The 15,716-nt window shown below is 33.5% G+C and overlaps 1 protein-coding gene across 2 annotated transcripts; it reads right to left on the reverse strand.

Moving 5' to 3' along the window:
* Nucleotides 1-360: 360 nt before the first annotated feature.
* Nucleotides 361-14,693, reverse strand: LOC116010596 (eukaryotic peptide chain release factor GTP-binding subunit ERF3A-like). 2 transcript variants are annotated; one of them, XM_031250077.1, is made up of 20 exons: nucleotides 14,579-14,693; nucleotides 14,351-14,462; nucleotides 13,911-13,952; nucleotides 13,615-13,692; nucleotides 12,304-12,369; nucleotides 7,533-7,628; nucleotides 7,072-7,183; nucleotides 6,093-6,138; nucleotides 5,916-5,987; nucleotides 5,621-5,683; nucleotides 5,373-5,527; nucleotides 5,214-5,278; nucleotides 3,695-3,845; nucleotides 3,354-3,459; nucleotides 3,104-3,239; nucleotides 2,868-2,932; nucleotides 2,588-2,752; nucleotides 2,323-2,395; nucleotides 2,161-2,226; nucleotides 361-675 (listed from the first exon to the last, which is right to left on the reverse strand). In XM_031250077.1, the coding sequence occupies exons 2-19, from the start codon at nucleotides 14,352-14,354 to the stop codon at nucleotides 2,180-2,182; spliced, it is 1,542 nt and encodes a 513-aa protein (XP_031105937.1). In that variant the 5' UTR covers nucleotides 14,355-14,462; nucleotides 14,579-14,693; the 3' UTR covers nucleotides 361-675; nucleotides 2,161-2,179. The 2 variants fall into 2 exon arrangements, with proteins under 2 accessions (XP_031105937.1, XP_031105938.1); XM_031250078.1 differs by having other exon boundaries at nucleotides 13,615-13,689; nucleotides 14,351-14,669.
* Between the last annotated feature and the right edge of the window lie 1,023 nt (nucleotides 14,694-15,716).

Raw genomic sequence — 15,716 nt, forward strand, 5'->3', positions numbered from 1 at the left:
TGATAATTATAAACTATTTAATAATTTAATTTAATAATTAATACTAAAATAATAAATATTAACTAAAAAAATATTTAGAATTTGAACAATTTAACACTATTTTGTTCAAAATGATGTCAATGAAATTATCCATTTTTAAAAAGAAGAAAATAATTGCTAATCATTCAACTAGGCTACCTAGTTGGTGCCTAAGCGGCCACCTAGCCGCCTAGACCAACAATTAGGCAATTATAATCATACGCTAGGCAATCAGCCAGTGCCTAGGCAAGATTTTTTCAACACTAATAAATATAAACATGAAAACCTGAAATAGGATTCATCCCTATTTGGACCAATTCACATTGTGAATTTGTGAGACAATTGAATCTTCACCCAAAAATATTTATAAGGAAAATGTAGCACAAGGCACTATTGCTAGTTTAAACAAAAGAGCAAACCAACTCGTATTTAGAGTAGAAATAATAAGAATTTTAAAAAAATCCAAAATTGAAACAGATTGAATAAAAAGTAAAAACCCTTCCAACAATGAAGGGTCTAAATGACATACATTAAGTACAATACTGATTGCCTAATATCCACAGATACCCCAGACTCCGTTGACACATCAGTATCAGTATATCTCATTCCTCATTCATTCCGTCAAAAACTCCAGCTCAAACTGGTACAGAGTATAACCTATGAGATGAGAAAAACAAAATATTAGATATATAATGCGTTTCACAACTTCCTAGTCTTTTGCTTTGATATTTACACGAGATAACATCCATCCTATAACATTGAAGCTTAACTCCAATAACACAGATAACTCAAGCATATAGTGGCCCTGTTTTGTTTGGTAAATGGCTGTTAGCTGATAGCTGATTGGGTTAGAGGGTATAACTAGTTGATAACAATTAGCCAATTGTGGAAAGATGTTTGGTAAATTAACTGTTAACTAATAGTTGTATGGTATAATTTCTATTCTCAAAAAGCTAATTGAAAAAAACTACTTTGAGCACCTTTTTGAATTTTAGAATTTTGGAGTTACAAAAAATTGATTAACCAAACACTTACATTGATCTTTTAACCAAATCAAATAGCTAATAGTGGTCAAATAAGCCAAAATTGGCCTATAGGCTAACTATTTTACCAAATAGGGCCAGTGTCATTTCATTTGCAATGCACACAGGCACAAGATAAAATCTTTAGAGTTCCAAGAACCATGTGAGACTAACAATTACTACCATGACAGTAAGAAAGCAATTCAACCACCCAAACCTACATTTTAGAATTGCTTTGTTTTTCTTTTGTTAAGTACAAGAGCAACTGAAAAATGTATTCCTATAACATTGAAGCTCAACTCCATGGATTTAAAAAGAAGAGATGGCTCAAGCAGATAGGCTATTTCATCTGCTATTAGCACAGATAAAATCTTTGGAATCATTAACTAGACTCCCAAGAAGAACTATGCGCATATAATAAACACAACACCAATGGCAAATTACATATTCAAACAAAAACCTAAAACCAGGAATGCATGCGAATGCAAAATCAATTATACTACAATAATTCCTTTTACAACAACAATACCTTAAAAAGAAGTTGAATATTCTTTAATACTTATGCAACATGACGACATTAACATACTTCATTATATGTCACAAAATCCGATATAAACTTGTATTCCATGCACTAGAATAATATAATGACTAATACACGCCCACAAAAGGATCAAGTGTAGAGCGGATCTCATATAAAATATATGTGGACCAATATCACTTAGAATTTTAGGACATTGCACAAAAGACAGCAAAATTCTAATTTTGGGGCAATGCCCTACTTTTAGTAAATTCATATTTGTGTAATTATTTTCCTCCCCCTCAATTATATTATTATATTAAAATATATTTACTTGCATCATTTCTAAGAAATGATTCTCCACTATCACAATTCTTTAACTAAAGAGGAAAAAAGAAGTAAAAACATTTTTTGTGCATTCAAGACAGTAGGTAAACTGTTTTCTCAATGGGCCAAATTTCTTTTAGAAATAATCCCCAAGTTTTGTATCTTCAAGATGAGAAATCATTCTGTAAAACACTAAGCAAATTGAATCTGGCAAATGGAGAACTTCAAATGCTCACACAATAGGCTAAAAAAAGTCTGCCCTGGATTAAGCCATACCTTAGAGATTACAAAAATTCTATGCGTTAGGAAGACTAGTCACTTTGCCCACAGCAACAGTTTTCCCTGCAGAATATCACAACCATCATGATACATGTTCCAAAGAGGATAAACAGTAAGAAAAGTTTATAGACAACAGAAAACTAAGGATAAGTTGCAAACCCTCTGTGCGAAGAGTGAATCTTCCAAGCTGGGCAAAATCAGAGAATTTTTCAATGCATATTAAATTATTCACCTATAAAGGTAAAAGAGCCAAGTTAATATAAAAACACATCCAAACTTCAAAGGTTAAATTAAAGGAAAAAAACAAAAATTAAGCTATTTCACATTCAAAATATCATTGTGCTGACAAACACATCATTTGTTAGGAATCCTTGTGTATAGAGACAGTTGAGAGCAGAATTCAGATAATTAAAAAATGGCCAACCTGAATACGACACACAACAAAAGCACCATTCTTTACAAAGAGGGGTTTCTTTTTCATAGGTTTCTTTGTTTTTGGATCAATTTGCTGCATCAACTCTACAATTTCACATTCCTCAACAACTGAGTGAATGTGCAAGACAGCCTTGTATCCAGCAGTAAAAATTGCCTGAAATATATATCAGTAGTTAAATTCCACACAGATGTACAGAGCAAATATATCTCAAATAACCCAATCAAAAAATGAACAATACGAGAATAAATCGTTAAAGATCAATTCATACATTATCCAGCAACTCCAGGATTGACAATTGAGCAACAAACTCAGTAACAGCAGGTACCGGCTTAGCTGCATTAAGAAAAACGTAATAGTCATACAAAAAATGTCTTCAAAGCCAGTGTTTTTACCCCCAATCCCACAAAAAGAAGTAAGCCTATTGATTTACCAATTCAAGAATGGCTTGAAAATAAAAACGTAAATGTAGGTCAAGAATAGTGAAAATAATTTTGTTGTATTTACCAACACTGCACAAAACAAAACCCGACAAGATGTCCTCTTCCTCAACCCCGGATAATCTGACTCGCAAGTTTTCCCCAGGCCCTGCTCGTCGAACCTTGTCTTCATCTATAAATACCGCAAGAACTTTAACAGGAGCCTGAACATGCAAAGGAAATTAGAATTCTTGAAATAGAACTATTACACAAGTCTTTGTAAATTGCAAAACAAAATGATCCTTAATTCATAAAATCAATGATTTAGGAAAGGGCACCTTATTAGGCATCACCAACAAATTGTCTCCCTCACGTATGCTACCAGATTCTACTTTACCCATAACAACTGTTCCCATGTCTTTAAATTTATCAATAATTGGCATTCTGCAAACATAAAGCCAAAGTTAGTACAAAACCTGATAACCAAATTTGTTTTTTTTTTTAAGACCCAGGTTAGTAACTGCATTCTATCAAGTATTCTAACTGGAAATATGAGAGTTAGATAAACAGATATCTAATACACAATAATATTTAGATACAGCGCACTCTAACTGGGAATGTGAGTCTTGGAATCATAGCATGCTGAGTTGGTATGTAGCCAAATGGGTTCCAGCTGTACCTGAAAGGACCTTTAGGATCACGAGGTGGGACTTCAACCGCATCAAGAGCTTCAAATAGACAGGGGCCATTCCACCATGGACAAACACCTTTATCCAATCTCGTTTTCAAATTTGAACCCAAAAGCCCAGATATGGGAAGAAATTGAACATCTGTATATCAAAATAAAAAAAATATTTTAAAAAATCCTTTTAAGTAGCAACTACAGTGATAGATTTTGCATTGATGATTCTATGCAAACGTATTGTTATGGAATTCAAAGGAATGTTACACACCCCCCCCCAAAAAAAAAAAAAACCAACGAAGAAAATGACTACACAGAAGTGAATAGCACCACTGAGAGAGGCATGTTCTTTTTATATTTTTTAATGTATATTTTAAGAACACTTCATTTTGGAACATTTGAAAGAGCAAAATGTTTGACATTTTACTTATAGAAACAGTGACCAACAAAAACCATATATTTAAGGCAAGCCTTGCACCAATACCAACAGGAACAGAACTGAGTTTGAAAGAGTATGAAATCATAGTTCTAGGAAATTTGAATAATCAAATTTATATGGAAACCTTGAAAAGTTCTCCAAGAAATCAGGTCATATTCTGCAGACTTGAAAGTTAACTAAGCCCAACATGATAATTTACACAAACACGTCTGGAACAATGTGGAACACTCCTTGAAAACATATGAAGAAAATGATACATTTATTCCATATGAAACCATTCCTGGTCGTTAGAGATCATTAAGTAATTTCAAGCAAATTGTTTATTAGAGTAAATTCCAATTTTGTCCCAAGTATAGTGGCAATTCCACTTCACTACCCAGAGAATTCAATATGAGACTAAATGATAGCACAGCTACTGAAAATTAGACACATTTTTTACATTTGTCCAATTTGCCCAGAAATATAAAAAGAATTGATAGAAATGGTCCCCACACTATTCAGAATCTTACAAAGACTATCCTTCCATTAGGTTCTCTGTAAAGGAACCATTACTGTCCAAACAGTTGAGGGATAGTTGCTGTAACTACAGTAACAAAAACTAACTACTGTTCATTATAAAAGGTCATGGAACTTTATACCGAAAATATTATCTTAAAGTGAACTTGCACAAAAATACCACTAGTGCAAAAATTGACTTCAGTTTGGGAAATGTGTTTTTCACAACTCAATACTGTATCCATTCATTGTTATTGTAGATCAAATCATCACTCCCTACCTAATCATTGAAGAAGGTCCCAAAAAATTTAAAATCACATCTAGGCATCTAGCTAAACAAGGAAAATCCAAAATGTGGATACGAAATGAATAAAGAACAGACATTTTACCACAAAAACAAACACAAATGAAAAAGCTTGATATGGCAAAGAACATGTATACAAAAGGATTTGGAAGTGAGCAGAAATAATCATTGCACAAATGAGATGAGATATAAGGACTAAAAGCTCTAGGCATTCCAAAATATTAAAAGAGGGAGAAAAAATCCCATTTCGTCTGCAGGTCAAGCATTGATTTACTTACCTTTCTTCACATTATATCCAGATGACTTCAGAAAAGGTATCATTTTCCCCTCAATTTCATCATACCTGAAAGGATATAGCTACGTAAAGGCAATGGGAAAAAAAAAAAAAACAAAACAATTTCAAAATAAACACTGAAAGACAATCTACAAAGAAACACCTTTCTTTTGACCAGTTGACAGTAGGTTCGTCCATTTTATTTACAACAATGAGGAGCTTTGTAACTCCAAGAGTCTTTGCAAGTTGAACATGCTCACGTGTTTGTCCACCTCTTTCATATCCAGTTTCAAACTCACCCTTCCTTGCAGATATCACCTGGATTATACCAGAGAAAGAGGTAATTGCAAAATGGACACAATCCATTGAAGCTAATTGCAAGTTTCATGACATACAATGAAGAAGTATTACCAGTACACCTATATCAGCTTGAGAAGCTCCACTAATCATATTTGGAACATAACTCTTGTGTCCCTGTAGAACAGAGAATTGGATAAGTAAATCCATGTAACGTAAGTGTTGAAAGGTAAACAGGAAAATAGGAAATAACTAGCAAAGTACAACCATAATAGAGCAGATTTAGAAATCTTCAATAATAAGCAATCCCCAACCCTCCCATAGAAAAAAATTAGGTCTGTTTTGGTCACTTCAAATAGTGTGCACTTTAAGAAAATCTGAACACAAATCATTTATGTGTGCAATTTACCGGGGCATCCAAAATTGTGAATCTTGTAGTTTCTGTTTCAAAATGTGCCCTTCCAACTTCAACAGTAATACCCTACACAGAAAATTACTCAAAATTACCAACCAAAAAAAACCTGGAATATGTGAGCATGATGAATTTATGAAAAAATGTAGAAATGTAGAATTATCAAGTTAATACCTTAACCCTCTCTTCTTCATTTGTGTCCATTATATACGCCATATACCTGGCAGTCGAACAAAAACAAAATAAAAAGGAACAGTGGTATAAGCAAGCAATATTACTCTTGGAAAAAGAAACTATCAGCCTTCCTAATTAACAATTCACCTTTTTAAAAAATGAAGTAGGACATAAAATTGCAAATAATCTAAAATGTTAAGCATTTAACCTCAACTAAATAGACAAAACCTCAGAAGCAGTAAACATTTAACGACTTCAACCAACTAGTCATAAAAATTCAATCTGACATTTCATTGCATTGTGATTACAACATGCCAACATGCACTTAGTATTCAGTAAAGCTTACTTGAACTATACAACTATACAGTATTTCAGAATCCAGAGATTCAAAACAGAATAAATTTAGACCTAGTTTTTTTTGGAAATAAATTTAGACCTAGTTGATCAAGGATTTCCACCTATTTTAATTTCTCATTTATAAGTTATTGTTGCAAATCAGCCAAACAAATAATAATAGGTTTCAAACCTCGGGTTTCAAAAGAAACTAAAGCTGCAAACTAATCATCTTAAGAATCTTAAAATTAGGAGTCTAGAACAGTTGCAATAACTTCTGAATTACAATACAATAATGTGAGAGTATCTTCTCCATGATATTTCAATCCAAAATTATAAGATGAAATCTGTAATTCATGAAGAGGAGTAGAGGATTTCCACCTCTTTTCATAATTTCATCACGTCATGATAGCTTTCTATCCATAACTCTTTTCACATAACAAACAGTTAAATAGCTATCAAGTGAAATAATCAAAAATTTCAGACCTACTGCATTGATGATACAAAAATGAGAGGCCACACAAATCTGGAGGAAGTCAAGTGAGATTTCCAATAGAAACTTCACTCCATAAAGGATTGCCAAAAAACCATTAAAATATGCAGTAACAATTTAGTCAAGTATAACAAAAAAGCAAGCAAGATTTACCAGCTCTCTCTACTTTTATCCTTTGCTTCTTTCTCATATTTCTGGATTGTACGGTCATCTACTTGTCCACTAAGGAATAGAATCTGACCACCAATAGTTGACTTCCCAGCGTCTGTAGGCATCAAAAAAAAAAAAAAGGTAAAGAATTAATTACAAGTGATGACGAGAACCAATGTTAGCTTGTAGCTTACAAGCTACACCTACAAATTTATCTAAATATGTCCCCAGTAAATTTTTCTGCAAAGATGCTTGTATATATAAAAATAAAAATACAAGAAATATCTTGAAAGTTACCACCAAAAAGCTCCAGTGCATACCATACCATAATCCATAAAGATAAAAGTTGCAAATCACTATAGATAGGAGTAGCATTTTCCTAAAATTTTCAACTTGATAAACATAATTGATCATCTAGAAGATTACAATGCGGGCGCACACACACACATATACTAATTCCTTACCAACATGCCCAATAAAGACAACATTGAGATGTCGCTTTTTGTTGAGTTCCACCGCATCATCAATATCATCTAGAGCTGGACTTTTCTTCTCTTTTTCTGTAAAGAATGTGAAAATTGATAAGCACATCAAATTTCTAGCCAGGAATACAAGTAAAGATTTAATGTTAGAACAATTGATTCATGTGGAAAGGACATTGATATGATCCACGCTAATTTTTGCATTGGGGTAATTGTAAACCTATGGAGTATGTTACAAAACCAGTAAGAAAAAAGGACTTGGCGTTTTGTGTGGTAGCTTAAGAAATAATGAAATAAGAGAAGTATTTAAGGGTATCAATTTCAGTTGCTAGCTAATTACTGAACTAAAGATGCCCTTTCAATGGTAAGCAAGGGAATGTAGAGTTGTAGACTGTCAATAAGGACTTTAAAACCCTATGGAATAAGTCCATTCCACCATTTGGTTCATTTTTAAAACCAAGGAATAGAATTCCATGGAATTAGCTATTCTTGCTCATTAGGAATAGCTAAATTTATTTAATACCAATAATATATATATATATATATATATATATATATATATATATATATATATATATATATATATAGAGAGAGAGAGAGAGAGAGAGAGAGAGGAAGGATCATATGAGAACATATCACCCATGTAAAAAGTGTCGATTAATCTCATAAATCCATCTGGTGATCCTCAAAATTAACGAAAAACTGCAGTGGCATTTTTGTAATTACATCAATGCATTTGAAAAATCTTGATAATGCATCCGCGAATAATTGACAGTGCACTCAAGATCTATAATAGTGTACTCACACATGTCACTATTAGTTATCTGCAAATGCACAATCATAATTACGAAAATGCCACAACACTTTTTTCATGTTTTCCAACCTTTAATCAACCCGATGGATGGATTAGATTAATCCACACTTTTAACATGGGACATTTTTCTCACTTGAACTTAGCCCTATATATATTGTAAAAAGTGAGGATTGATCACGGCCCCCACTCGTTCATCAAGGTCCATCAATGGTTGAAGGTTTCAGTAAAAAAATACAAAGTCAATTTTATAATTATTGCAAACTTTCAAGTTTGCAATATTTATAACACTAAAATTGCACTTTCCAAAACTACACAGTGCATTTTGGAACAATACACGGTACATTTTGGCCAGTTTAAAAATGCATTACACTTAGAGTTTACCTTTTAGAGCTTATCATTTAATTTTTTGGTTTGGTTTAGTGTTTAGTTTGTTAGTTTGGTTTATGGGTTCACTTTTTATCGCTTAAAGTTTAGTATTATGGTTTAGGTATAGAATTTAGTTTTTTGGTTTAGGTTTTAGGGTTTATCCAAAAATGCATTCTATAGTCTATACTATTAAAAACTGCAGTCTATAGTATTAAAAGTTACACTGTTGGAAAAAATTATCAGAATGTCACGGCAATTTTTTATTTTTCCAGATGGACGGTAGAGGTGGCCAAACCCCGGGCCTGGGCCAGTTCCGGGCCGGGCCAGGGCCTAGAATATCCCAAGTCGGGACTGGCCCAAGGTATACAGGGCCGGTCCGGGCCTGGGCCCCGGGCTTCTTGTGGGCCGGTCCTGGGCTGGTTCTGAATATTTTAATATTTTTTATAAATATTTTAATGTATAAATTAATTTATTTTGTTTACAATGAGATTTGAACCCTTAACCTTATTATTAATAACTTAAGGTGTTTCTAATTAAGCTACTTTAACCTTTTGATACATGAATAATAATTAATATATATATATATATATATTTAAAAAAAAAAAAACAAAAATCATTTGCAAACCCAAAGTTGCAACATGCAACGGCCGAACTTTGGCCGTTGCACGTTGCAACATGAACCTTGGGTAAAGCTGCCACAATGGCAGCTTGCCCAAGACAATGTTTATATATATATATATATATATTTTAATAAAAATAATAGTAGTGCCAAGCAACATGCCAACATTTCATATTTTCAACAAAGCATGGCACATTTGCCATGCTTTGCACTGCCCCCTAGGTCACTATCCTCCCGGGCCCGGTCCTGGGTCGTGCCTGGGCCGGTTAGGGGCCTGGGCCGTGCTTGAGCCTGGTCCTGGGCCGGTTCTGGGCTGGGCCCCGGGCTTGTTTTTTAGAGAACCTGAACCGGCCCTTATCAAGCGGTTCCGGTCCGGGCTAGGCCCACTTTCAAGCCGGTTCGAGCTTGGGTCGTGCTTTTTCCGGACCGATTCAGGGTTGGTTCAGTCTTGAACCGGCCCGTGGCCACCTCTAATGGACGGCCTGTATGCCATGGTTAATATGTACGATATACTACATATTAAATAAAACCATGGTTTTTTTAGGGAAAGAGGTTGAGAAAACAATTATAATCACATGAAAAACAGATATCCAAATGAACAGTGAGCAGAAAGAAAAAAAAATCACTTACAGACCTTCTGTAATGCTTTTAGGCTCAATATGCATTGGCTCCGAGTTTGCTTGTGGCTCATGCTTAACATCTATAACACAAAGAAAGTAAACAATTAAACATATTACAACATTCTTCATGTGGATATTAATAAGAGCACTACTTTTTCCATAATCATTGAAGCTACAAATTATTGCCTTTAGTTGGAAAACAAAAATTACAAAGAAGGGTTTAAAAGAGGATGACTGCTAGAAGTCTTTTGTTATCTGGGTTCCTCCACTTGGAAGGGGATGGTGAAGCCTATGAGGCAAAAGAAAATGATAGGCTTTTCATTCTTTCCCCATAAAAGAAGACTACCACCTAATCCTAATTTTCAATATTAGATCATAATAGTTTTGAAAATGTATTAGGCATATCATATTCTAGTTGCTATTAGAACANAATATATATATATATATATATATATATATATATATATATATATATATATATATATATAGAGAGAGAGAGAGAGAGAGAGAGAGAGGAAGGATCATATGAGAACATATCACCCATGTAAAAAGTGTCGATTAATCTCATAAATCCATCTGGTGATCCTCAAAATTAACGAAAAACTGCAGTGGCATTTTTGTAATTACATCAATGCATTTGAAAAATCTTGATAATGCATCCGCGAATAATTGACAGTGCACTCAAGATCTATAATAGTGTACTCACACATGTCACTATTAGTTATCTGCAAATGCACAATCATAATTACGAAAATGCCACAACACTTTTTTCATGTTTTCCAACCTTTAATCAACCCGATGGATGGATTAGATTAATCCACACTTTTAACATGGGACATTTTTCTCACTTGAACTTAGCCCTATATATATTGTAAAAAGTGAGGATTGATCACGGCCCCCACTCGTTCATCAAGGTCCATCAATGGTTGAAGGTTTCAGTAAAAAAATACAAAGTCAATTTTATAATTATTGCAAACTTTCAAGTTTGCAATATTTATAACACTAAAATTGCACTTTCCAAAACTACACAGTGCATTTTGGAACAATACACGGTACATTTTGGCCAGTTTAAAAATGCATTACACTTAGAGTTTACCTTTTAGAGCTTATCATTTAATTTTTTGGTTTGGTTTAGTGTTTAGTTTGTTAGTTTGGTTTATGGGTTCACTTTTTATCGCTTAAAGTTTAGTATTATGGTTTAGGTATAGAATTTAGTTTTTTGGTTTAGGTTTTAGGGTTTATCCAAAAATGCATTCTATAGTCTATACTATTAAAAACTGCAGTCTATAGTATTAAAAGTTACACTGTTGGAAAAAATTATCAGAATGTCACGGCAATTTTTTATTTTTCCAGATGGACGGTAGAGGTGGCCAAACCCCGGGCCTGGGCCAGTTCCGGGCCGGGCCAGGGCCTAGAATATCCCAAGTCGGGACTGGCCCAAGGTATACAGGGCCGGTCCGGGCCTGGGCCCCGGGCTTCTTGTGGGCCGGTCCTGGGCTGGTTCTGAATATTTTAATATTTTTTATAAATATTTTAATGTATAAATTAATTTATTTTGTTTACAATGAGATTTGAACCCTTAACCTTATTATTAATAACTTAAGGTGTTTCTAATTAAGCTACTTTAACCTTTTGATACATGAATAATAATTAATATATATATATATATATATTTAAAAAAAAAAAAACAAAAATCATTTGCAAACCCAAAGTTGCAACATGCAACGGCCGAACTTTGGCCGTTGCACGTTGCAACATGAACCTTGGGTAAAGCTGCCACAATGGCAGCTTGCCCAAGACAATGTTTATATATATATATATATATATTTTAATAAAAATAATAGTAGTGCCAAGCAACATGCCAACATTTCATATTTTCAACAAAGCATGGCACATTTGCCATGCTTTGCACTGCCCCCTAGGTCACTATCCTCCCGGGCCCGGTCCTGGGTCGTGCCTGGGCCGGTTAGGGGCCTGGGCCGTGCTTGAGCCTGGTCCTGGGCCGGTTCTGGGCTGGGCCCCGGGCTTGTTTTTTAGAGAACCTGAACCGGCCCTTATCAAGCGGTTCCGGTCCGGGCTAGGCCCACTTTCAAGCCGGTTCGAGCTTGGGTCGTGCTTTTTCCGGACCGATTCAGGGTTGGTTCAGTCTTGAACCGGCCCGTGGCCACCTCTAATGGACGGCCTGTATGCCATGGTTAATATGTACGATATACTACATATTAAATAAAACCATGGTTTTTTTAGGGAAAGAGGTTGAGAAAACAATTATAATCACATGAAAAACAGATATCCAAATGAACAGTGAGCAGAAAGAAAAAAAAATCACTTACAGACCTTCTGTAATGCTTTTAGGCTCAATATGCATTGGCTCCGAGTTTGCTTGTGGCTCATGCTTAACATCTATAACACAAAGAAAGTAAACAATTAAACATATTACAACATTCTTCATGTGGATATTAATAAGAGCACTACTTTTTCCATAATCATTGAAGCTACAAATTATTGCCTTTAGTTGGAAAACAAAAATTACAAAGAAGGGTTTAAAAGAGGATGACTGCTAGAAGTCTTTTGTTATCTGGGTTCCTCCACTTGGAAGGGGATGGTGAAGCCTATGAGGCAAAAGAAAATGATAGGCTTTTCATTCTTTCCCCATAAAAGAAGACTACCACCTAATCCTAATTTTCAATATTAGATCATAATAGTTTTGAAAATGTATTAGGCATATCATATTCTAGTTGCTATTAGAACAGCTTTACAATATAAGTTCCATACACTACAACAGCTTGGTTGGAGAACTGCTTCTCCATGGACCATAAACAATTCTGATCTCAACCCTATCATACTCTCACCACCTCCCCCTCATACACTACATCAGCTTGATTGGAGAACTGCTTCTCCATGGACCACAAACAATTCCGATCTCAAACCTATCATACTCTCAGCACCTCCCCTCCTCCACCTTTCAATCCAACCATACAAAGGCCCAGGTGAGCATAATATCTTGACATCTTGCATTAAAGTATTTCTAAAGATCTTGAAAAGCATGCAAAAAAAGTTAAGCAAATAGTGAACTGTTTGATACTTAAAACCTCAAAAGAATAAAGCACTGATTTAAGTTTTCAATCCCAAAGGAGAATATGTTAAAAAAGATGACAAGGGGTTTTTTACTAATTAAAATAAACTTCATAGAAATATACCAACTTCTAAATGTTATTTACTTCTCCTAGGAAATTTACTGTAAATGGGTTGATTTGATATGATCATATATTATGTAATAAGAGATTATAAAAGTATCAGCCTTCAATTCTTATGCAGTCAATTCGTATGTACAGTTTATCAGTTCATTGTATTTTTTTAACACTAAACTAATTTCACAATAACAGCAGCATGCAGAACTATCACTTTGACAAAGAACAAATGATTATTTGTCATTACTAATTAATTTAATGTGAACTGAAATTCAGGAAAACCAAAGCAATCATCAAATAGAGGAAAAAGTAGTCATTAAGGTCATATAAAGTCACACACTCACAACTAATCCAATAATCATAGAAACATATAGACTATTAAGAAATGCATAGCCCTGAAGAATAGTAACCAAAAAGTATATTAGGGAATCATTGACCAAGAAACTGTCAGCAATACCTCCTGTGTCAGTTTCATCAGACTTTACAACTTCCTCAGGTTTCCCATCATCAGCATTAGCCATAGGAGTATCTTCTGCTTCAAATCAGCCATGTGGGGTAAAAGATACAACAAAATACACACATTCAGAATTACAATTTCGGACAACTATCAAATTCTAAATAAATACTTAGTTTAGTAGTATGCACAGTTGAATCCAAACCTACCAAAATCTGTAAATAATATTAGTAGTTTTCATATTTACTAGTTACTACAAGGTATAAAATAGACTCATGATATTAGTGACGGAGCTATACCAGATGAATCAAGCTGAAGGGCCTTGATATCTTCTTCAATATCTAAAATTGAAAACAATATATCAAACAGGTTGTCCACATTACTCAATGTAAATATTCTAGCAGTAACTTTGGGAATGCTAAAATTAACAACTAACAAACACCAATAACAATAACATCAGTCAGACAAATATGTACACATTTATATACGCTCAAGAGTATTAATTTTCAGATATACCTATCAATACATATATACATGTGCCCATCTAACAATACATTTATGTTCAAAAGAATGATTAACCATATATAAAAATATAAATATTGGCAAATTATTTCCACCTCCAGCCTTTCCAATACAATACTCGCAGAGATCACCATAAAAATTCGGCACAAAATCCAAAACACAAAACGAATTAGCCATGAAGATCTGGTAGAATAAGAAAAAAATCACATTGACATACCCATAGCTTAGAAAGGTTAGGCGGATCAAGCAACTTTTTCTTTGAATTTATCCCTAACCAAGCACCAACCCTAGGCTCGTAGAGTTGTTGCTTCTTCAGTAATCAGTCCCTTCTGTAGGGAGGAAACGAAGTCCTTTAGTCTATCACTTAAGTTAAAGCCACGAAACCAGAGGTTGAATTTGCATCAGACAACTTCAAAACATAGAGTTGAGTATCCCGGGCTCTTACTCTTAAGCTGAGGTTATCCTCTTCCCCTAGATTGGTGCCCCCTGCAAGAATGCCTGCCTCTATCCCAGATTCTGGACTTGATAAGTTAGCTTGAAACAAGGATACGGGAATTAGGGTTTGTGATTTTTATATTTTAGGATATATGATTTTTTTTTTTTTATAATGGTATTATGAGTTATGAAAGACATAAAACTCTTCTATATTCTATCCGTTCTTTCTCGAGTTAATACCTAATTTAGTCTTTTGATTATGATGATTTTTTTAATTTATTTTTAAAAGACTTTATGTGTTTAATTAAGTTCTCTGACTTTAGTTTTCAAAAAAAAAAGTTCTCTGACTTTAATGGTTTTACACAATTGAATTCTCGGCTGTTAAAATCAATGATTAAATTGAAAAAAATCAATATAGTTGATGACTAAATTAGATACAAATTATTATAGTCGACGACTAACTTAGATAAAAATAGTTGAAGACTAAATTAGATAATTACTATAGTTGAAGACTAACTTAGATAAAAATAGTTGAAGACTAAATTTGATATTAATAGATGTGAAATTACCATGTTATTTTAACAGATGACTCAATTGAGAAAACCACTAAAATCGATGAGTACGATGGCTTAATTAAGCACAAAAAGTCACTTAAAACTAAATTGATAAAAATAACTATAATTGAGGACTAAATTGTGTATTAACTCAATCTCCCTCACCTAATATCGTAAACATTGTTACACATCATCTATTATTTTATTTATTTTTGTAATTATAATTTCAAATTTTGATTTTAAATCAAAATAAATATAAAAATATCGCAAGATTTCCCACGAATATCCATATTAAACATAGTACCTATTATAACATATAAATTGTCATTTATAATATAAACTAATTTTCCATTACAATATAAACTAGTTTAAATAGTTAAATCTAAAATGCAAAAATCATCAATAACTTTGAATCAAGATTTTAAGAAATATATATACATAATCTGAATATTAGAATTAACAGATTACAGAACTAAATATTGTTTTAAAAGTACAACTTACTCGATGAGAGATGCCTCACTGAATTATTGTTGAAATATTTTAGGAGAGTTAAAAAGTGTTGTCCAATCTAAAAAATTAAGATTATCAAATCAT

The sequence above is a fragment of the Ipomoea triloba genome, chromosome 2, assembly GCF_003576645.1.
Source record: "Ipomoea triloba cultivar NCNSP0323 chromosome 2, ASM357664v1".
Taxonomy (NCBI): domain Eukaryota; kingdom Viridiplantae; phylum Streptophyta; class Magnoliopsida; order Solanales; family Convolvulaceae; genus Ipomoea; species Ipomoea triloba.